Source organism: Artibeus jamaicensis, unplaced genomic scaffold (assembly GCF_021234435.1).
Source record: "Artibeus jamaicensis isolate MK-2021 breed Jamaican fruit bat unplaced genomic scaffold, CSHL_Jam_final contig_851, whole genome shotgun sequence".
Taxonomy (NCBI): Eukaryota; Metazoa; Chordata; class Mammalia; order Chiroptera; family Phyllostomidae; genus Artibeus; species Artibeus jamaicensis.
In genome coordinates this window covers 5429081-5452094 of record NW_026521986.1, presented here as the reverse complement: position 1 = coordinate 5452094, position 23014 = coordinate 5429081, and the positions used below count along the sequence as shown (strand labels likewise).

The 23014-nt window shown below is 38.4% G+C and overlaps 1 protein-coding gene across 2 annotated transcripts in view; it reads left to right on the top strand.

Annotated features, from left to right (window-relative positions):
- WDR89 (WD repeat domain 89) overlaps positions 1–11843 on the top strand; it is a 39493-nt gene extending 27650 nt beyond the window's left edge. The window contains exon 2 of one of the 2 annotated variants that reach the window (XM_037126022.2): positions 9864–11843. In XM_037126022.2, the coding sequence (XP_036981917.2) occupies positions 9895–11055 (1161 nt within the window). In that variant the 5' untranslated portion in view covers positions 9864–9894 and the 3' untranslated portion in view covers positions 11056–11843. The remainder of the gene's footprint in view (positions 1–9863) is intronic. The other variant, XM_037126021.2, reaches the window with a different exon arrangement.
- The last annotated feature ends 11171 nt before the right edge of the window (positions 11844–23014 follow it).

The following is a 23014-nucleotide window of genomic DNA, read 5'->3' as shown; positions in this document are numbered from 1 at the left end:
AAAGAACATTTTACTGGGTTATTTTAATAGGAAATAAAATGAATTAACATTCTGATTGATAAAAATAAATTTTATTAAGGCCAAAGCCACAAGAAGAATTCATACTTATGTTTAGGGATTTGTTATTAAGTGGTCAACTTTTAATTATGTAAGGACAATTGTTCAGATAAAAGATTAGTTAACATTACCCATCTGATGTATTGCAAGATGACAGTTCACCAGGAATTGAATATTCTTCCTGTCTTGCAGCTTACCCTAAGGTGTGTGTTTTGGGATTTCTTTCTAAACAGCTTACACCTGCATTATGTTCAGACATGAGAATTGTGTACCCCAATAAGAACCACAGCACCATTAGTGGCTCAGTGCCAGGGCATTGCTCAGGGATCTGCCATTTCCTGATCTGTACGAGGTTGGTCAAGATGAGATATTAGTAATTTTTTTGCCTCCATTCTCAGAACAGTTAGGTGCATATTTAAATTGGTTATTGCTTGCTACATTTTCAAACTCGAAGACAAAGAATTTGTTTTAGTGAAGGAAAATTCTTTTTAGCCATGCAAACTATCATAGTTTTATACTTCACTAAACTTCTTTTATCTGGACATTTTCTCATTGTCTCCTCTCAGTGTTGGGACAGTAGGAGCTGCAGTGCTGCACCCACCTATGATTAAGGAGGTAGTGGCAGTAATTCTCCTTTCTCTTTTCATTCCTTTCTTGTTTTTCTTTTAAATCATCTTCATTACTCTTCTTTTCTCCAGCGTACTCTTTGCTTTGGTATCTTCTCTCCATCTCTATTTGCACCCTTTTTAATTTGTGTGGATGTGTGTATTAAAATAAGAAAGGCAACTTTCAGCCAAGATGGAAGCATAGGTAGACACACTGTGCCTCCTCGCACAACCAAAGTAAGTACAACAACAATTTAGAAAGAAAATAACAACCAAAACTGACAAAATTGAACTGTATGGAAGTCGGACAACCAAGGAGTTAAAATAGACACATTCATCCAGACTGGTGGATGGGGTGGAATCAGGCAACCGAGTGGAGAGGGGTTGCGGCACAAAAAGTGGTGGCACCAGATGTGCAAGATGGCAGCGGGTGGGCCCTGGGCAGGCTACAATTGGCAGGCCCCGGGCGAGGGGTGGCAATGGGCAGTCCCGGTGAGGCGGCAATTGTGAAGTGACGTACTACATGCAAGGTGTCTGGCTGACCAGGCGGTCATACATTTGCATGCAGATAAACCAGGCAAAACTGGGGAGCAAGACAGACTGCGCAACCCAGGGCCCCAGCATGGGGAAATAAAGCCTCCTAACACCAATTGAAAACACCTGTGGGGGTTGAGGCGCAGGAATAGTCTCCCAGCCTCACAGGAGAGTTTGTTGGAGAGACCCATAGGGTCCTAGAAAGTACACAAGCCCACCCACCCAGGAATCAGCACCAGAAAGGCCCAGTTTGCTTAGGGGAAGCAGTGGAAGGGACTGGAATCCAACAGAGAGCAGAGCAAGTGCTAATTTTCCCTCATGGACCCTGCCCCCACATACAGCTTCACAACCCAGACACTGGGTTGCCTCGCCCTGGTGAACATCTAAGGCTCTGCCCCTCATATATAATAGGCGTGGCAAGGCAAAAAAATGGCCCAAATGGAAAAAACAGATCAAAGCTCCACAGCAAATATAACTAAGTGACAAAGAGATAGCCAACCTATCAAATGCATAGTTCAAAGCACTGGTAATCAGGATGCTCACAGAATTTGGTTGAATTTGGTCACAAATTAGATTTAAAAATGAAGGCTACACCAAGTGAAATGAAGGAAAATGAACAGGGAACCAATAGTGATGGAAAGGAAACTGGGACTCAAATCAAGGGAGTGGACCAGAAGGAAGAAAAAAATGACCAAACAGAAAAGAATGAAGAAACAAGAATTCAAAAAAATGAGGAGAGGCTTAGGAACCTTCAGGACATCTTTAAACATTCCAACATCCAATCCATAGGGTTACCAGAAGGGGAAGAGGAACAGCAACAAGTGGAAAACTTATTTGAACAAATAATAAAGGAGAACTTCCCCAGTCTGACAAAGGAAATAGACTCCCAGGAAGTCCAGGAAGCTCAGAGAGTCATTAAGATGGTGGACCCAAGGAGGCACATCATAATTACATTAGCCAAGATTAAAATGAAAGAGAATTCTAGAAGCAGCAAGAGATAAAGGGACAGTTACCTACAAAGGAGTTCCCATCAGACTGTCAGTGGATTTCTCAAAAGAGACCTTACAGGCAAGAAGGGGCTAGAAAGAAGTATTCCAACTCATGAAAGGCAAGGACCTACATCCAAGATTGCTCTGTCCAGCAAAGTTATCATTTAGAATGGAAGGGCAGATAAAGTGCTTCTCAGATAAGATCAAGTTGAAGGAGTTCATCATCACCAAGCCCTTATTATATGAAATGTTAAAGGGACTTATCCAAGAAAAAAAAGATTAAAAAAACATGTATAGTAAAATGACAACAAACTCATAATTAACAACCATAACAAAAACTAAGCAAACAACTAGAACAGGAACAGAACCACAGAAATGGAGATCACATGGAGGGTTAGCAACAGGGGAGTGGGAGGAGGAGGGGGGGGAAGGTATAGAGAATAAGTAGCATAGATGGTAGGTAGAAAATAGACAGGTGGTGGGCAAGAATAGTGTGGGAAATGTAGAAGCTAAAGAACTTATGGCACATGGACATGAACTAAAGGGGGTAATGCCAGTGGAAGAGGGTGTGCAGGGTGGAGGGGAATGAAGAGGGGTGGAAATGGTACAGCTGTAATGGCATGATTAATAAAATATATTTTTAGAAAGACTCTACATTCTCATCTCTAGTGTTTCGAGATACAGAATGCTAACTAAGCTTCCTTTCATGCATCTAACAAACAAGATAAAAGTTATGATTAATCTTGTTTGCTCCTTTCGTAAGGTTTTTTTTAAGATGGAACCATAGGAAGTTGTCAATAATGTTTTGATCCACAGAAACAGATTTAACCTAATACTTTCCTAAATAGCCTATAGCTCAAAGATAGGGTTTTGAAATTGGTAGTAGGAGAATTTGTTAATGCTAAGAAGTTTTGGTTTAGATAACTGGATAGATCAGAGTGGTATTGTGGTGCCAATACCTTTGACCAAAATGGAAAAAAATGAGTTTACTTTTTTCCCCTTTCCTTAGGGAGAGTCTTGGCAGGGAAGCATAAATAATGAGTTTTATTTGGGGGTATAGTGGGACACTTTCAAGGGGAAATGGCTAGTAGACCCAAGTTGGAAATACGGATTTGTAAATAGAGGGATGGATTTGTAAATAGAGGGATGAGTTCATTGGCATATAGGTGGCACTTCAGAACCTGAATATGGATGAGGTTACCTCATGAGAATGCAGTGAGAACAAAAGGGAGCTTATGGGCTTCTCTTGAGCACTGGGAAGTAGATCATATCATGCAAAGAAAACTCAGATAAGGGCTATACATAGAAGTAAAAGGGTATTTATTTTGGAATGATTCATTAGTATATAAAATTAAAAATTAACTATATAGCCTTGGAAGTTATAGTTCAAATATGACGCACTGGCATACTAATGTGTATTTAACCATAAGCTAGAGGTTTTCATGTTTCCCCCTGAGAGATTAAAGTATTTTATTCTTCGTATCTGTGGAAGACTATAAGCTCTATAGATTTAGAGTTTTGGGGGGCTATACCCAACTACCTCTGATCCTTCTTTTCTTTCTCTTTTCTCTAGTTCTGTTTTTCTTTCTCTTTCTCCCTCCTTCCCTTGCTTCGAGTACTATACTTCATTTAAATAGTATGTCACGTGGACAACCATCATGATGGTTATCATTGCTACAGTCTTAAATTGTTAGTTTGCTGTGACATTCTATCAAGGGCTCATGTTACCTGCCTTATCAATCACCAGAATCCTTTGAATTAAAGTATTGCAGGACTGTTCGATGTGAAACACATTCTAGGTGACAAATGGAGAGGCGTGTAATATTACTGTCCTGCTTGGGTATAACAGTTCATAGTCTTGTAAATTACTAGCTTAAAAGCCACATTAAACTTTCTTACTGTTTAAAATTCTCATCAGTCTGAGTTTTCATATGCAGAGATCAAATGTGAAGCAGTAAAAATGTTTTTTTTTTAATAATCTCATTAACACCTCAAATATTTCAAGAGTGGGTAGTTTTTATCTGGAATTAAAAAGGGTTTCTTTGGAGTATATAGGCAGCATACTCTTAAGTAAATGCACATTTTAAGAAAAATGGCAACAGTTTGTGGTAAAAAAATATTAATGTTCTTCCCCCCCCAATTTTTTTCATACTTCCTTTTTTCATGCTTTATTTAAAGTACTTTTAAGAAATACCATTATTTTACTAATTTCCATGAGCAGTGCTTCCCCTCCAAACACACAGACTCATGCAGTAACCTTTTAGGGTTATTCTGTTTCCTCTGAAACTCGTCAGCTTTTAAATTTATGGAAGTTGAATCAATTATTCATTTATTCAGCAACCATTTATTGATAGCAAATAAGCAAGAAAGATGTAATAAACTCAGCGGTAAAATAGGGGCTTTCAAAAATATTGAATGAAAAGAACAAATTGCAAAAAATGATATATATAAGTGTGATACCATTTTAATAATTTTTTAAGCATAGGAGTGGTGTCTAATGTTTCATTTCTTTAAAAAAACTGAAGCCAATGTGACAAAATGTTAACATCTGTTAAGTCTGGGTAATATGTGTTTGGTTGTCTGTTATCCTCGTTTCTATGTTTTGTACATTTGAAGTAATTCATAATTAAGCATTTTAAAATTTTTACATTAATAAAATAGGCATATGACAGGGAGTGACAGGGCTGCTGTATGTTGGTTAATCTGTAAAGGTCTCTCTGGGAGGTGACATACTGAGACCTGAATAACAGAAAGAAGTTACTCATGAAAAAGGAAAAGTAGGGAAATAGGGGAAGTATTTTAGGCAGAGAAACAGCAGTTTCTGTAGTTGTGAGGCAGAAGCATGCATGACATGTTCAAGAAACCCTTTCTGATTGGAAAACCAATCAGTTATGTTTTGGAGGTAACTACCTCAGCATTACTGTTTTTTAAAAAATATATTTTATTAATTATGCCATTACAGTTCTATTTTCCCCCTTCATTCCCCTCCACCCTGTACACCCCCTCCCCCACCATTTCCCCCCTTTAGTTTATGACCACGTGTCTCGAGTTCTTTAGATTCTATATTTCCCATACTATTCTTGCCCTCCCCCATATCTATTTTCTACCTACTGTCTATGCTACTTATTTTCTGTACCTTCTCCCCCCTTCTTCTCCCACTCCCCTGTTGCTAACCCTCCATGTGATCTTCATTTCTATGGCTGTGCTCCTGATCTAGCTGTCCTCTTAGTTTGCTTTTGTTTTAGGTGTAGTTGTTAATAACTGTGAGTTTGCTGTCCTTTCACTGTTCATCTTTTTTATCTTCTTTTTCTTAGGTAAGTCTCTTTAACATTTCATATAATAAGGGCTTGGTGATGATGACCTCCTTCAACTTGACCTTATCTGAGAAGCACTTTATCTGCCCTTCCATTCTAAATGAAAGCTTGCTGGATAAAGCAATCTTGGATGTAGGTCCTTGCCTTTCATGAGTTGGAATACTTCTTTCCAGCCCCTTCTTGCCTGTAAGGTCTCTTTTGAGAAATCCACTGACAGTCTGATGGGAACTTCTTTGTAGGTGACTGTCCCCTTATCTCTAGCTGCTTCTAGGATTCTCTCCTTCATTTTAATCTTGGCTAATGTAATGATGATGTGCCTTGGTGTGTTCCTTCTTGGGTCCAACTTCTTTGGGACTCTCTGAGCTTCCTGGATTTCCTGGAAGTCTATTTCCTTTGCCAGATTGGGGAAGTTCTCCTTTATTATTTGTTCAAATAAGGTTTCCACTCATGACTGTTCCTCTTCCCCTTCTGGTACCCCTATAATTCGGATGTTGGAACGTTTAAAGATGTCTTGAAGGTTCCTAATCCTCTCCTCGTTTTTTTGAGTTCTTGTTTCTTCATCCTTTTCTCTTTGGTCATTTTTTCCTCCTTCTGGTCCACTCCATTGATTTGAGTCCCAGTTTCCTTTCCATTACTATTGGTTTCTTGTGCATTTCCGTTCATTTCAATTAGTTTAGCCTTCATATGTTCCTCTAATTTATGACTGAAATCAACCAGTTCTGTGAGCATCCTGATCACCAGTGTTTTAAACTATGCATCTGAAAGTTTGGCTGTTTCTTTTTTTTGGGGGGGGGGGGCTGGCTGTTTCTTCATCACTTAGATTTATCGTCTCTGGGGCCCTGAGTTGTTCTTGAGCCATGTTTTTATCTGTGCCTGTTACGTATGAAGAGCGGAGCCTTAGTTGTTCACCAGGGCGGGGCCACACAGGTCGCTGGTTTGTGGCACTGTATGTAGGGGCAGAGTCAGAGAGGGACAATGGCGGTTCCCTCTGCCACTTCTTGCTGCTGGGGCCTGCAGTCTGTCTCACTGCTGGCTCCTTCACCGGTTTATCTGCGCGCGAATGTGTGACCGAGATCAGCCCTCAGTGGGTCTGCCCGATTCTCTACACCTGGGATCCACCCATGGCTGCCAGAGCACCTGGGTTGTGCGCCGGTTCGGTCTGGTGGATCTTTCCTGCCCGACCCTGCCCTGCTGCTGGCTCTGCCCCTCTTACTGGTTTGGCTGAAGGGTTCATTGTTGTCTTCCATGTTGCCAGTTCAATTTTCTGTGGTTTGGCTGCGTTTTTGTTGCTAAAACTTTGTTGTTTTTAAAGTTGGTTGTGTGAGAAGGAACGGTGCTTCCACTTACGCCTCCATCTTGGGGAAGTCTCTCATCATTACTGTTAAAAGTTTTTTCAGTCTCTGAGTACTTACATCGAAGAAAGCTCACCATTTTTATACTTATCTCGTTCTTACAGTTTTTCCATGTAGGGCTTACAGACCAGTGGGATCATATGAAAAGGGCAGAGAAGCTGGTTTTAAGGGTTTCTCAATGGCCAAGTCAGGGAGAGTTTGGGCACCAGTAAGAACTAGAAAATGGCCCTGGCTGGTGTAGCTCAGTGGATTGAGTGCGGGCCTGCAAACCAGAGTATTATGGTTCAATTCCAAGTCAGGGCACATGCCTGGGTTGCAGGCCAGTTCCCAGCAGTGAACGCACGAGAGGCAACCATACATTGATATTTCTCTCCCTCTCTCCTTCCCTTCCCCTCTAAAGGTAAATAAATAAAATCTTTAAAAAAAAAAGAACTAGAAAATGATAGATTTTAACAATAACTTTAAAAACTCCTAGTGGTAATTTCCTAGTGATATTCAAAAAGAGAGAAAGGAAAAAGCTCTTCTTTAAAGAAGAATGCTAGATAATGTAAAAAGAATGATAGAATTGGAAAGTGACTATTTCTGCAAATCCCAATATTATCATTGATTCAAGGAAGGGTAATCCAGGGATGCTAAAATCTTTGGATGAAGGGTTGTTGGAGAATAACAGGATATTCATACAGTTTCAGTGTATGACTCCATGATTGCTTTCTAACTGCAAGAAAGGAATCTATATTAAAATGAAGAGATCTTACAGTTACTGCCTTAAACGAGTGATCAAACTTGGTGCCTCCTTCATGTGATGAATAAGAAGTACCCAGTCTCATGTAAATAGTATCCCTGCCAAAAATGTTAAGCTGGAATCTAATCTTGAAGAGACAATTAGAAGAATTCAGAATATGGGACATTTTATGAGACAGCTGGCCTGGACTTTTAAAAAAATTCATTGTCATGAAAAAAATAGATTGAGGAGGTGCACTATGCCAGAGTATTTAGGAGTGAAATGGTATGTTTGCAATTAACATTCAAATAGTTCAAAAATAATGTGTGTGCATGTGTGTTTATAGAGACAGAGAAAACCAATACCGTATTGTTGTGTATAATGCACTCTTGTGTATAATGTGCACCCATGGTTTTGTGCACATTATACATGGGATTATTATACCTGTTGTTATGTCCCTGGCATGTAATCATTGTACTCACTAATAATGTGCACCCTTATTTCTTCCCTCAAAAATCTGGGCTCAAAAAGTACACATTTTACATGGCAAAATGGTAAGTTAACAATTGGTGAACCCGGGAGGTAAAAGGCTGTGTGTATCGTACAACTTTTTTGTAATTTTTTAAATATTCAGAATACAAGTTAGGATGCTTATTCCTATTTCTAACCTAAATCCAACGTTTTAATATTTTATACCCATTCTTCTAATAGTGCTGATTGGGTCCACTCTGATCCCAATTTTCCCCCATGTCACGTTAGTGGTATTGGTAATGATAATACCATTAATTTTTATATAACACTTGTTGAATGTGTATTATGATTGCCAGACATTATGCTAAACACTTCTCAGTTAGTCCTTCTGACAACTCTTGAGTCAGTACACACTTCTCCTTTTAAAGATGAAAAGACAAACACTTAAAAATCTATCACTAAAGCAACAGAAAAATCACTTCATTTTAAGAATGAAAGTGTGACAATACAATATACAGGTTATGTATTAGGGGATTGTACACCTGAAACCTATATAATTTTATCAGTGTTACCCCAATAAATTCAGTTTTAAAAAAAGAATGAAATAGGCTAGAATACTCAGTGTTGAAAGCAAGATAGATCTGTGGTGAAGTCACTCGGCATGCATATTTTTCTGACTTTGTACTTGTTATACATGTAGCCTGTTATTGAGAGGCAATACAGTGCGGTGGCTAAGAGCAAAATCCCTGAAACCAGAATGCCTAAGTTTGAATTCCACCATTTATAAGCTGCAGTTGCCTGAGAACCACTTTTCCAGAATTCCATATTGGGAATCTCTACTGTATTAGTTTCCTACTGCTGCTGTAACAAATCACTACAAACTTGGTGACTTGAAACAGTACACATTTATTATCTTACAGTTCTGGAGGTCAAAAGTACTAAACATGCTTGAATGATATCCCGATGTGTGTCTGAATATGCACCAGTAGGTCTTCAGCAGTAGAGAAATCCTGAAGGCTGCATTTCCATCTGGGAAGATGCTTCCTACCTAGCTTTCTGTTTCTAGAGGCTACCCGCGTATTGAGCTCCTTTGGTTAAACCTGCACCGTAGCTCCCTGTGCCTTTCTTCCAGAGGAACATCTCCCCCTGACTCTCACCTCCTGCCTCCTTCTACTTTTAAGGACACTGGTGATTAGATCAGGCCCATCAGGATAATCCAGAATAATCTCCTTTTAAAGTCAATTGATCATCAACCTTAATTCCATCTGCAGCCTCAGTTTGTTTTTGCCATATAACCTAACATGCTTACAGGTTCCAGGGATTAAGGCATGGACCTCTTTGTGGGATACCTTTTTTTTCCCCCTATACATTTATGTTTAGATTCCCAAGTTGTAGAAGGCAGCTGGGACCAGGTGCAGATGGTTCCAAAGTGGAGATCCTTACCTGTGCTGAGGACACATGAGTAGGGTCAGTAATTGGGTTTGAGTTGAAAAACAGTTACTCAGTATATGTACATGTTTTTAAATTCTCTTACTGGCACAAAGTATACATGGTAGATTTGGTGTTCAGGAGTGAATTATGGGGAGGGAGATTTAAGGGGAATAAATGGTAATGGAAAAATACAATTAAAAATAATAAATCCTGTCATAAGAGGGGAAAAGACAGGAGGTAATTCAGTTACCTCATGGTAGGAAATGATTACAGTATTAAAACAGATTTTATCTTGTTGTATGTCAATTTTCAGAAGGCAATGTCTGTGATTTAATTACAGTTTTAGAGGAGCTGTGGATTTAATTTTAATTTTTATATTTTTATTACAGATTTTTACTGCCCTTGAGTGCCACTCCTGATATGGAGAAGATTGAGGAACAGTTTGCTAATCTGAACATTGTTCAACGTTCCTCAGGAACTGAAGAGCCTACTTATCTGCTTGGCATAGACACATCAAAGACTGTGCAGGCGGAAAAAGGAAGCTTGGTTGCCGTTTTATGTTCTAATGGATTAATCAGAATATATGATAAAGAAAGGTTAAATGTACTACGAGAATTTAGTGGAAATCCTGGACTTAATGGAGTCAGGTTTGCAAATTCTTGTGACATTGTGTATTCGTCATGTATAGATAGCACTGTAAAATGTTGGGATGCTCGATTAGCCAGTGAAAAGCCTGTCCAGTTGTTCAAGGGTTACCCTTCCAATATTTTTATCAGTTTTGATATCAACTGTGATGATCATGTCATTTGTGCGGGTACAGAAAAAGTTGATGATGATGCATTGTTGGTATTTTGGGATGCAAGAATGAATTCTCAAGGTTTGTCTACTACTAAAGACCCACTTGGTGCATACTCAGAAACACATAGTGATGATATCACTCAAGTATGTTTCCATCCCAGCAATCCCAACATGGTAGTCTCAGGTTCAACTGATGGCCTGGTAAATGTATTTGATATTAGTGCTGATAATGAAGAAGATGCACTGGTTACGACTTGTAACTCAGTTTCATCAGTAAGTTATATTGGTTGGTCTGGGAAAGATTATAAACAGATATACTGCATGACACATGATGAAGGATTTTGTTGGTGGGATCTTAATCATCTGGATACTGATGAACCAGTTACGCGTTTGAACATCCAGGATGTTAGAGAAGTAATTCATGTGAAAGGAGGTATTTTGGACTACTTGATTGGTGGCCTATATCATGAAAAGATGGACAAATTATTTATTGTTGGAGGAACAAACACGGGAATTATTCACTTAATGAGTTGTACTACATCAGGATTGATGCATGTGGCCAGCCTTAAGGGGGGGCATGCCGCTACAGTCCGTTCTTTCTGTTGGAATATGCAGGATGACTCTTTGCTAACAGGAGGAGAAGACGCACAGTTGTTACTTTGGAAACCTGGAGCAATAGAGAAGACATTTCCAAAGAAAGACAGCATGAAGGTATCATCCTCTGTGTACCAGCGAGTTCGAGCTCATAGTAATGATTCTTATAAGAGAAGGAAAAAGCAGTGATGTTGCATTAGAAGTTTACTTCATAGATTTTATAGTTGCAAATAATTATTTTTGTGTCCTACGTATGAAAGACATGTTTAAAGCTCATTGTAAAAACAAGCCAGTTAGCAAACAGTCCTGGAAAAATGTTGACAATGGTTTAATTCAGTCTTTATGTATTTTTTAAAAGGCAGTTGAGTATATAATCAGTGACTTGAAAGTAAAATTACTTTCTTCATTTTTAAAACCCATCTGTTGAGTTAGTAAAGTAAATGTTGGGTTTAAAAAAATAGCTTTGATAAGGACTTTTTAGAAGTAGATGGCTAAAAAAACAGGTGGTTTGGGGTATTTTTTTTTTTTTTTACTCAATTTTTTACATTTTAAATCATCTTTATTTTTTAAAAAACTAAATGAGACTTCACTGGAGCTCCAACTTGCTTAATATACATAGATAACATTGGAGTATTTAAATATAAATATACTAATGAGTCTAAATAGAATTAAACTCTTTTAGAAATAAAAAGATTTGCATCTGTTTAAGAAACATGTTTAGTAGACATTTGTATCTATACTTTAATGTTGTAGGTTAAACAGTAAACAGATATTATACTTATGAAAAAATGATCTTCCAGAATTCATTTTGAGACTCAAAGTGACTATATAAAAATAAAAGGATAATAGCAGAATGGCTGTTTTTATTTAAAAAAATGCTAATATTTTGTGATAAAATTTTTTTCCATAGTGTTTCACTCATAATTTTGAACCTGAATTTTTGTTTACTGCTGATTTTTCATCCTTTTAAATATTTCTTCAAAGAATCTTAGTCATGAAGTTAATTTCTCTAAAGGTTTTCTTTTCTTATGCTTAATTAAAAATAAAAATATCTATAGATTAAATTATTTGTAAAAATATTTGTAAATATATTATCTTTTGCATTAGTAATATTGTCATGAAAAACACAATTGTTACTTTAGAACCTTTTACATTTGTCTTTAAATGTTAATAATGACTTTCTTCTGAGATTGTAATATTGGGGGAAATATTTTTCTATATACAAATGCAGCTTACATTTTGGCTATGATCTAGTTTGACTCACTTGAGATTGAACAATAGGTAACTAACTGTTGAACGTACTCAAAAAAAAATTTTTTTTTTTTTGAGAAATGTAGTTATTTTTTGCTGTTTTCCAAACCATAACCCTGAGGGTAATTCTGGATTTTCCCCTTGTCTTCTAACCAGTCTTTTACCAAGTTCTGTGCCATCCCACCTCCTAAAATCTGTCAGCTGTCGTTTTGACTTTACCACTAGTGCCTGAAATAAGTCTTTCATTTCTCACCTAGATTACTGACCCTGTCTTCCTGCTACTTCGTAGGCCAAACATCAAAAACACAGATTTCATAATGCTTTATGCTGCTTAAAATATTTGCTCTTTTGATGGAGTACTATGTAACAACGAGAAACCATGTTTTCAAGATATTTAGGGTTGAGACAATGTCAACTATGTTGTAAATGGGAATGGCTGGTTTAAAAAATGTTTGGAAATACTGCCTTTATAAAACAACAGGGCTATAAAATAGCGCTTTTAAAAATACTTAAAATTCTAAAGTAGTTGGAAGATGCAGATGAGGAAATATCTCTGAAAATAGAACTCAAAGAGAAAAAATTAAAACCACAGAAGACTAACAGTTTTACAAAATTAAAAAGCTTTTTTTTTAAAGGGGAAGAAGGATTATTAAAATGAAATAATGTAAGAGGTTATTCCAGAATTTCAGTTTTCATATTGAAAGGCCTAACAGAGTGTTGAGTGTAATAAATGAAAAAAACCTCACACCAAGTCCTAGTACTGTGAAGGTTCAGAACTGCAAAACTAAAGAGAAAATGTTAAAAGTTTCCCAAGAGATGGGGAAAAGCAGTCACTTAGGAGCAAAAATGACATGTGCACTAGACACCTCATTAGCAAATCTGGGTGACAAATAATGGTGAATCAATGCCTTTAAAGTTCTGAGGACAAAAGCTATCTGAATTTATGCTCTGCAAAAGCCCGAAACACGTAGATTATAATAAATTTTGAAGCATCCTTTGCTAAGTGAACATTTCCTACTTCCTCTCTGAAACTCAGAAACCAAATTTATTTGGACTAAATTTATTGCAGGATATTCATGGCTAATCAAATCAAACTTGCCGGTTGAACTGGAGATTTAGGTTTCAGAAGATACCTGCTTTTAAAATTGGTAATTCTGTGGCTGGTCAAGGTGCCCTCGAGTGTAAAGTTAAAAACATTTTCGGACATACAAAATTTCAAACTTTACTTTTTATGTAGGTTTTTAAAGGCTACTGAAGGATACAGTCCACAAAAAAATAAGGGGGAAAATCAAGGCAGGATCTTCAAAACCTGCCAGCTTAGCATAATGGAGGGTAACAGCTTTGTAGCAGGAATACGGTATTCAGTCCAGATTGGAACAAGAGGACAAAAACATCAGGATGGAGATGTTCAGGGAGAAAAATGAACTGACTACCTAGTGTGTTCAACCACATGGAAATGGTATAAGTGGATTAAACTCACCAATTAAAAGAGACATTGAAAATGATTTTAAAAGTTTCTTAAAACAAAAAAAAAGTTCAGTGTCATTAGTCATCAAGGAAATTCAAATCAAAACCACGATGAGATACCACTAGGATGGTTGTAATCAAAGCGTTGGTGAGGATGTGGAGAAATTGAAAGCTACATTGCTGATTGGAATATACAATGGCAATTCCTAAAGCAACTCAACAAGTTGCCATTTTACCCAGCATTTCCTCACAAAAACTTGTGCATGACTGTTTCTAACTATTATACCTAATAATAGTTGGGAATAATAAGGTGGAATAGTTAGGAATAATAAAAGGTGGAAACAACCCAAATGGGTAGGATATATTATATCTATACAGTATGGAATATTATTCAGCCATTGAAAGGAATAAAGTACAAGTACATGCTACAACTGGGACGAATCTTGAAAACATGCTAAGTAAAAATAGCTAGATGCAAAATGACAATTATTGTGTGGTTCCATTGGCATCAAATGTCCTGAGTAGTCAAATCTATAAAGAAAGAACATGAGTGATTGCCTAGGGCTGGGAGTTAGGGGTGCAGGGGAGGGTGGAAATTGGAAGTTGGTAGAAATATTGGAAAAGGGGGTGGGGTTTCTTTTAGGGTGATGGGAATATTCTAAAGTTTTATTTATGGTGCACAATTCTGAATAAAAGAACCATTGAATTGTACACTTTAAATAGGTGGATTGTATGATATGCTAATTATCTGAGTAAAGTTATAAATACACATACACATAAGTGTGTTTATATATATACACACACACCAATTACGAACCAAAAAGCCGGGGTGGTAATCATTGTTGAGAAAATGGAATTTAAAGTTAATGTAATGTTGATTCCAAAACTAAATGAAAATGAAAAAAAGTTCATTTTGTTTATGAATGTATACTCACAGTTGAAAATATCAGTTAACCAAATATAAGGGTGTATTTTAAAAAATGACCAAGTAAGTTTTAACTCAGGAATATTTAATACTCCTACCACAGAAAACCTGTCGCAGTAATGGGACAATAGGGAAACCAGTCATCTTGATTGTTACAGGAACATGTGGTAAGGTTTTTATCTACTTATGAAAAATATAAGCATCAAGCTATCAACAGATTTTTTAAAACTTGTTAAGATTTATATACCAAAAAAAAGGAGTAAGCATCATTAGTGAAGAGGTGTGAGTACATTCCCTTTAAGACCAAGACTCAGTGAGGAAGCCTATCACAGTAGAATGGATTCTGGCTCACACTATAAGGAAAGGACTGTAATGTGTCAGGTTTGGAGGAGAAAAGGAAAAAAACTCTTTGTGAATAATACATACCTAGAAAATCCAACAATCAAAACACTATTTGAACTATTAAGAGATTCAAGGCCCTGGCTGGTGTAGCTCAGTGGATTGAGGCCTGAGAACCAGAGGCTCGTGGTTCAATTCCCAGTCAGGGCACATGCCTGGGTTGCAGGATAGTTCCCAGCAGGGAATGCACGAGAGACAACCATACATTGATGTTTCTCTCCCTCTCTCCTTCCCTTTCCCTCTAAAAATAAATAAATAAAATCTTAAGGAAAAAAAAAAAGATTTAGCAAAGCTACCAGAGTAGAGTCAGCCTATGAAAGTCCAAAGAACATCATTTCACAATAGCAGCAAAAGTTAGAAAGTATACAGGGATTAACCAAAGATATACAAAATCTACTTGGAAGAAACTTTAAAATTCTCACAATTATAAGACAGAAATGACCCGATAAGCATTGCATGCTCCCAGTGAGATGACTTGTAAAAGTGAACATTCTAAATTTAATCTGGAAACCAATGTAATTCCAACCAAATTCCAGTTGGATTTTTTGAGGAACCTTAATTTACTTCAAAATTTGTATGGAAGAATAAGGTCCATAAATAACTTATAAGGGGACTTTCCCTACCAGATATTAAGACATTTTACAAAATCATAGTAAAAACTGATACGGGCCCTGGCTGGTATAGCTCAGTGGATTGAGCGCGGGCCTGCGAACCAGACAATCGCGGTTCGATTCCCAGTCAGGGCACATTCCTGGGTTGCAGGCCAGTTCCCTGCAGGCCAATTCCCAGCAGGGGATGCATGCAGGGCAACCATACATTGATGTTTCTCTGGCTCTCTCCTTCCCTTCCCCTCTAAAGATAAATAAATAAAATTAAAAAAAAAAAAAAAGCCCAGGCAAGGGCTTTAAAAAAAAAAAGTAAAAACTGATGCGGCCTTAAAACAATGCAAGTGAATAAAGCTCAGTGGCCGAACATAGCTATATGGCAACTTAATAAGTTATAAAGGTGACATGATAGAGACGAGGGTTTTATATTAGATGGTATTGATGAAGATTTAAAACTAAATTTAGCCCTGGCTGGTGTAGCTCAGTGGATTGAGCACCCACCTGTAAACCAAAGGGTCGCCAGTTCGATTCCCAGTCAGGGCACATGCCTGGGTTGTGGGCCAGGCCCCTAGTATGGGGTGTGCAAGAGGCAACCACACATTGATGTTTCTCTCCCTCTCTCCCCTTTCCGTACTCTCTAAAAGTAAATAAATAAAATCTTTTAAAAAAAGTATGATATGAAGCAAAACCAGGAAATTTAATTATATTAAATAGTGTAACAAAAGATCCATAGATGGATGACAGAATGAGAGGGGGAAAAGGGTTGAAATCAACAAGTGATTAAATGCAGTCTATAGAAGGGACTGCAAATCAAGAGAATGCCAATGAGAAAATGAGCAAAGGATGTGAAAAGGCAAATTTCAGAAGAAATGCAAAAGGTTGTCAAACTCCTTAGTAATTAGAAAAATGCAAATTCCAAACAACCACTCTATACCTTTTAGAATTAGGAAAATTAGAAAATTAAATACCAAACGGTGGGGGTGGGCGTATAGGAATCGTAATGCAGTTCTGATGGGAGTGTAGAAACACAGATGCAGCTAATGTCGAGAACAAAATATGCATGCTCATGCACCCTAATAGCCCGAAGACACTTTCATACAGTATCCATGCAGGGGGTTAGGATAGGGAGAAATGAAGTACACAACTAAGTATGCTGCAGTAGTTACAAATCACAGATGTCCACTTCGGCCGTGTGGCTTCATCGTGAGAATGCAGTACCCAATGAAAATAGTAAGAAATGGAACACATGTGGGAAAGCCATTTATATACATTTAAAGTATACAAAAAATTTATGTTTTGCAAGAAGGTACAATTTTACATAATCACCATAGAGTGGTTGCTTGGTATGGAGGGAGAAGGGAATGGAAGTGGGTTTAGAAATAAGAGAGGAAGAGAGGGTGAAAGAGGGAGGAGGGAAAGAAGAGCAAGCCAAAAATTTTAATAAGAAGGCCAAAAAGCACTTTAATAGTACATTACAACTCAGAGTTTGTGAACTAATAATAGGCCCTTGGAAAACCATGCAAAGAAAAGGGGGTGGGGAATACTTTTTAACTCCGAAGGGTAACGAATTATAAGAAAAGAAATGTGAGCACTATTTAATCAAAAGTTGTAAAACTATATTGTGAGCAAGGAAGAGAAGGGGTATGCAAATGATTGGATTTTCTCTCCCATGGTAGAAAATCAGCATTCTTTCTATGAAGAAATCAAGAAAATAGCAGTATAAGCCCATTATGTAGAAGCATATAAATAAGTCACCTAGCAAAATGGCTAAATTTAAAGTAACCACTTCTCTGGAGAAGAGAGAAAGGCAGAAGCGGAGTGGATAGGGGGTGCTGTTTCTTTGTTTCTTGTTTTCTGTTTCACCTTGTGGTAGAATATCAGGATTCTCTGGCTGCAAATAACAGCTCAATTCAAATTAACCAAATAAGGAACGTGTTACCTCACACTTCAGAAGCTTTTCCAGGGTTTGGTTAACAAGAATGTAAATTCAGTTTTCTGCTCTGCCAATCTTAATCTTGTCAGCTTCAAGTTCACAAGATGACTACAGTCAGCCAGTGATCAAGGTCCAGTGATAAAGGGACTGTTTCTTTGCCTAAAATAGTCACAAGCCAGTAGAATGTGCTCTCCTCCAATTGCCCCAATCATGATTCACTGCCTATAGGGAGTTGACATAGGCTCTTCTCGAGCACGTGGGTCTGGGGAGGGGCATGAAAAGTAGTAGATTGAGTTGATGAACAGTTGCTTGACACGTACTACTTGATTTTAATTATGTATATATGTTACTTAGAAATATTTCTCATTTTAACATTGAATCAAATGTAAGATATTTGTGAGGTAATAATTGCATCATTTTACTTTAATCAGAAGGCATGAAATGCAAATTATTCTACCTTTTATTGAACTATTGTTTTTAGAAAAGAGGTAGACATTGAAAGAAAGGAAGAGACTGAAAAATGTGTCAGATAATCTGTGTTGTCCTTTTAGCTGATTATATGTAATCTGCCACTGCAGTTGGCAATGTCATATTGAATCGATTTACTCTTCAATTACTGACCATTAGTAAATGCATCTCTCAGATCTGCAAACCAGCTCTCACTCACCTAGCTTTGAGATTACTTACACGTTATGGCTAATGCATTTTAGTGCTGCCTGGGTTTTGTGCATGTCACTGCCCATTAGCTTTTTGATTGTGTAGTCAGAATTAAAATCATACCATTTTATAGCCCATTAACCTTCATTCTTCCCACTCTACATCTAACTCATAAGCCAGAAGAAACTTCTAGAAATCCCTGAATGTACCATGAAAAGAATGAAGCCACTCTACCTTGGTTTCATTATCTGAAAAATGGAGATAAAGGTGTGACAGAAACTGCAAATTATCTCCCATTCTCCTTTTTCATAGTTATAGAACCCCTCAAATTTTGGTTGGGGAAGTGATGCCCAGAAGAAAGAATGTATTTCCTAGAGTATTTTACAACTATTTGTTTTTATAAGACTAGTTGGGGGTAATGAGATATATGGGTAATGAGATATATGTGGAAAGAACCACCATAAGATGCAAGAACCTCCATAAGATGCCAGTTGCTGAGTTCCCTATGTCCCCTTGCTTGTTGTTTGGAATGTGAATGTGATGGCTGGAGCTCTAGCTAACATCCTGAACCATGAAGCCATAACTAGCTCTAGAGTAGTTTGCTAAAAGGAGCCTGAGACCCTGAGGTTTTGTGGAGAAATAAACAAACTGCTCTATTTAAGTCATTGTTATTTTAGGTCTCTTACAAGTAGTGGTACTTAACTGATAACATTGTATAAACTTTTGAAGATTGTTGACAGTATCAGATGAGCTAATGCGTGTAAAAACTCTTAGAATAGTATGTAAGAGTAGAGTAAACACAGGAATGTTACACAATTTCCATGCTTTGGTAAGATTGTTCCTTCTGCCTGGTTTGGTAAACTCTTTGTTTATAAGACCCAATCAATCAGTCATTTCCTCCTCTGTGTAGTTTCTTCTGATGCCCACCTGGGGAATTAATCCTCCCTTTGCTTTATATTACTTCTTAATCTTGTGTATACTGTAACAGCAATTTGCATATTTTTGTTTACACATTTGTTTCCTTACTAAGCCACTCTCTCATTAAAAAAACAAAACAAAAGTAGGATTCTTTTTAATAAACATAGAAATCTCATGGCTCACATAGATTCTCATGGCCCTAAATGTATCATAATATTAAATATCCCAATTGTGCAAACCACAACTACCGCATCCACAGATTCTGATACGCAACTCCAACAGGAAACAGAGCCCTCTTCTGCTCTCCTGGCCCACTCAGCTGGTCATTTGAGATAAATACCTACAGGACTGAGCACTGTAGTAGATGATGCTGGAGACAATATTCACAGAGCACAAAAGCAGTAGGGATGAGAAAATGATTCATTCTGTTTTCAGGCACAGGGTGAGAAAACATGATGCCTGTATTTTGAAAGAAAAATTGTTTGTTTATTTGATAGACTGGAGAAAGGGAAGATGAAGTGAGCAGAAGGAACAAGGTGCAGAGGCAGAAAATACGTGGCTAATCTGAGTTGTGAGTGTTGGGCTCAGGTCTTTCTGAGTTTCTCTGCAAACGCTTTCATAAAACATTCCTTAGGGTATGTTACCTCTGCAGATGGCTCATCACATCTATTATGTCTTGATTTTTTTTTCTTCATTTTTTGATTCTGAGGACACTTTCCCCAAGCCTGTTTTCTAGACTCACTACCACTAGGTAATAACTGAAGTCATTAATGTTACTATTCTGGAGAAATGTTCCTCAGTGCCATTTCAAGGCCCAGCCGATGACTCATCCTGGCGTTGTGTGTATTTGGGCTCATTCTCTTCTCTGGCATTCAGAGCATTTGTAAGATTGCCTTGCAAAACCTTGCTGGTTCTAGTTTTAGCTTTTTGGTTCTAGTTAACAACAGGTTTGTCTGTTTTCTACCTCCTGTGTTTAGTCCCTAGCTTAGGGGCAATACTGCATTAATTTAGCTTGAGTCTCATTTGGTCGTTTGTTTGGTCTTGGTTCCAGTTGCCTCTCTGTTTGATTAAACTAGTCTGTATATATGAAGTTGCTGCCTGGGCCTTCATTTCTCTTCTCTAGGATGGAATAAAGGCTCTATATTTTCTTAGGGGCTTTGCAAATACTGTAGCTTGGCCCAGGAGTTGAATGAAATCTAATAAGTTTAACTGAGTACTCTTCCCTGGAGACGCTCAGTGGCTATGAGTCCCACAGAGCCCGGAGCCTGGTGTGATTTTACTGTTGCTTAGCTGGACTGAGCTGCAACACTGGAAACTCCTTTTAAAGTAGGATTGGATGGCTGTTCCGGATGCAAGCACCATCTGTAAGCACCTGCCAGGGTTGTTTTCTCTCTGCTTCCGTTGCACTTTACTCACATACCTTGCTGTTACATGTATGACACACTGTGGGGTTTTGTTTCCATTCTGACTGTTCTGTCAGGTGTGTGTAACCATCAATCATTGCTACCATTTGTACTGGCCAACACAAAAAAAGCTGAATGAATAAGAAGTGAGCATCCCATCTTGTGAATGGTCATTCTCTTCACGGATCCTGAACTAATTACGTGGCCATGGAGTCTTTGACAGGTTCTCGGCATCAATCCAGTCATAACAAATGTACACATTAACAGATGCTTAACTCCACCCGGATTAGGCGTAGCTGCAGTCTACAGCAGTTGGTCCTTTCGCTTCTCTCTACTGCTGCATCTGTTGCGAGGCAATCACTCCCTGCCTGGACCCTAGGTTTGATCCCCTATCTCGCACTGCTCCTGGAGGCAATGTTCGAGGTGATCCTCACCAACAACTTCGGTGGAGATGGGAACCATGAATGTCCCCATTTTACATGTGAGGGAACAGTGGGCTGCAGAGGTAATCCAGTTACTTAGGACTCCAAAACTGGAGCAAAAAACAATGTGAGAGTGGGACGTACCTGGTCCCTGTTATGACCCAGGCACATCCTCAGGGCTATCTATAGGAGACAGTAATGTGATGTGGTTAAGAGTGTGCACTCAGCCCTGCTGGTGTGGCTCAGTGGATTGAGCGCTGGCCTGTAAACAGGGGGTGGTCACCAGTTCGATTCCGAGTCAGGGCACATGCCTGGGTTGCGGGCCCGGGTCCCCAGTGGAGGTACCAAAAGGCAACCACACATTGATGTTTCTCTCCTTCTCTTTCTCTCTCCCTTTCCCTCCAAAAATAAATAAATAAAATCTTAAAAAAAAAAAAAAAAAAAGAAAGAGTATGGACTCAGATCCCAGAGTGGCTGGCGTTAAATCCTGACTGTATTACGACCTCTGTGGGGTTTTTTTGGGGGGGGAGGGGGCAAGTTATATAACCTCTCTGTGCCTTGGCTTCCTCAGCTGATAAAGAAAAATGGGGAAATTAATAGCTTTTACCTTTTAGGTTGTTATGAGAATTAAATGAGGTGATATAGGTGAAACACTTAGCATAGTGCTTGGGACATGAAAAATACTCAGAAAATATTAGCCATCATCATCATCGTTGGAACCCAGTTTGCCAGGTAGTAGGAGTCAGACAAAATGAGGTTCCGGGGTGGCAGTCACTGGTCACACAAATTTGGACTTACATAATGCTTTCCGGTGTTCAGAGAGCCTCCATATCCACCCTGCAGGATTTCATCAGTACCACACATCTTGTCAGGTACAGTCAGTTATGCCATCTTCATTTTAGAATCACTTATTCAACACTACTTATTGAGGCCTCTTATGTGCCAGGCACCGCTATATCCTGAAACCCCCCAAAAAATCAAAGAAAGAACTCACTGTTCCTGCTCTCATGTTAACAAGGGCTGTCTTTGGGAGCGGGTTTCGAAGGGCCATTTAACATGCTACCCTTTGAATTTCCAGGATGGAAACACATAACTTCTATGGTCAAAGAAGAAAAAGACGTAGTGGGGGAGGAGTCTAAGGTGGAGGCAGACCTGCAAGTGACTGATGACTGTGCGACTGTGACTGAATGCCCTGACGGGGGTCAGCCAGTGAACACAGGGCAGTACCAGGAGGAAGGCGAGAGCAGTGGCATTTAGGTTGAGACTGGAATGTTGGGTAGAAGTTTGCCAAGTACATGCAGAGAGAAAGGTGTTCAAGCAGAGGAAGCATGAATGAACGTTACATACAGTCATACCTCGGTCCTTGAATGTCTTCCATCCCGAACAATTCGGTTCTCCACCAAGTTGTTCACAGAAAAAAAAATGTCTCAGTTGTTGAACAAAACTTCAGTTTTTGACCTAGTGACCTTTTCACGCAGATGCCTGTGTGATCTGTCACGCATCTCACAGGTGACAAACGAAGCAGAGAATGTGTGAGTAGGAGTGTGACTCTGTTTCCGAATAATCACTAAATCACTACTCCAACAGCCTTCTGGCAGGAATTAAGTTCGAGAACCAAGATTCCACTGTATCAAGGAAGCTACATGTTGTTCAGTGTTGCTTGACATGAAAGGAAGGGCAAATGGTAAAAGTTAAGGCTGGTTAGGTAAGTAGAGAGCAGATAGGGAAGGAATATACTGGACAGAAGTGCCCTGTAGATACTGGGTGCCCAGGGGAAATGTTGTTGGCAGTTAACATAATGGTAATGTATCATTATGTTGTCAGTGTAGACATTGGGAACTGATAATTCTCTAAAAGGTTAGAGTGGTCAAAGCAATGTTAATATCAGAATGAAAGTCTTTTGACCCAAGTGTAGCAGATTTTCGATTAAACCATGCTGACTCCTCTACAGAGCAGAATATAAAAGGTCCCACTATTTGCTATATTAGTCTGCCAGTGTGAATTTAAATTCTTAACTAAGGTATGGGAAAAGATTTCACACAGTCACTAAGCAACTAGCCTCGTCTTTTATCTTTTTGGGGAGACATGCCTATTAGAAGGTAATTTTCTCTTGAATTCCATCTCTTTGAATGGAAGAGAGTTTCCAATTCATTCGTTCTTCAGAAATG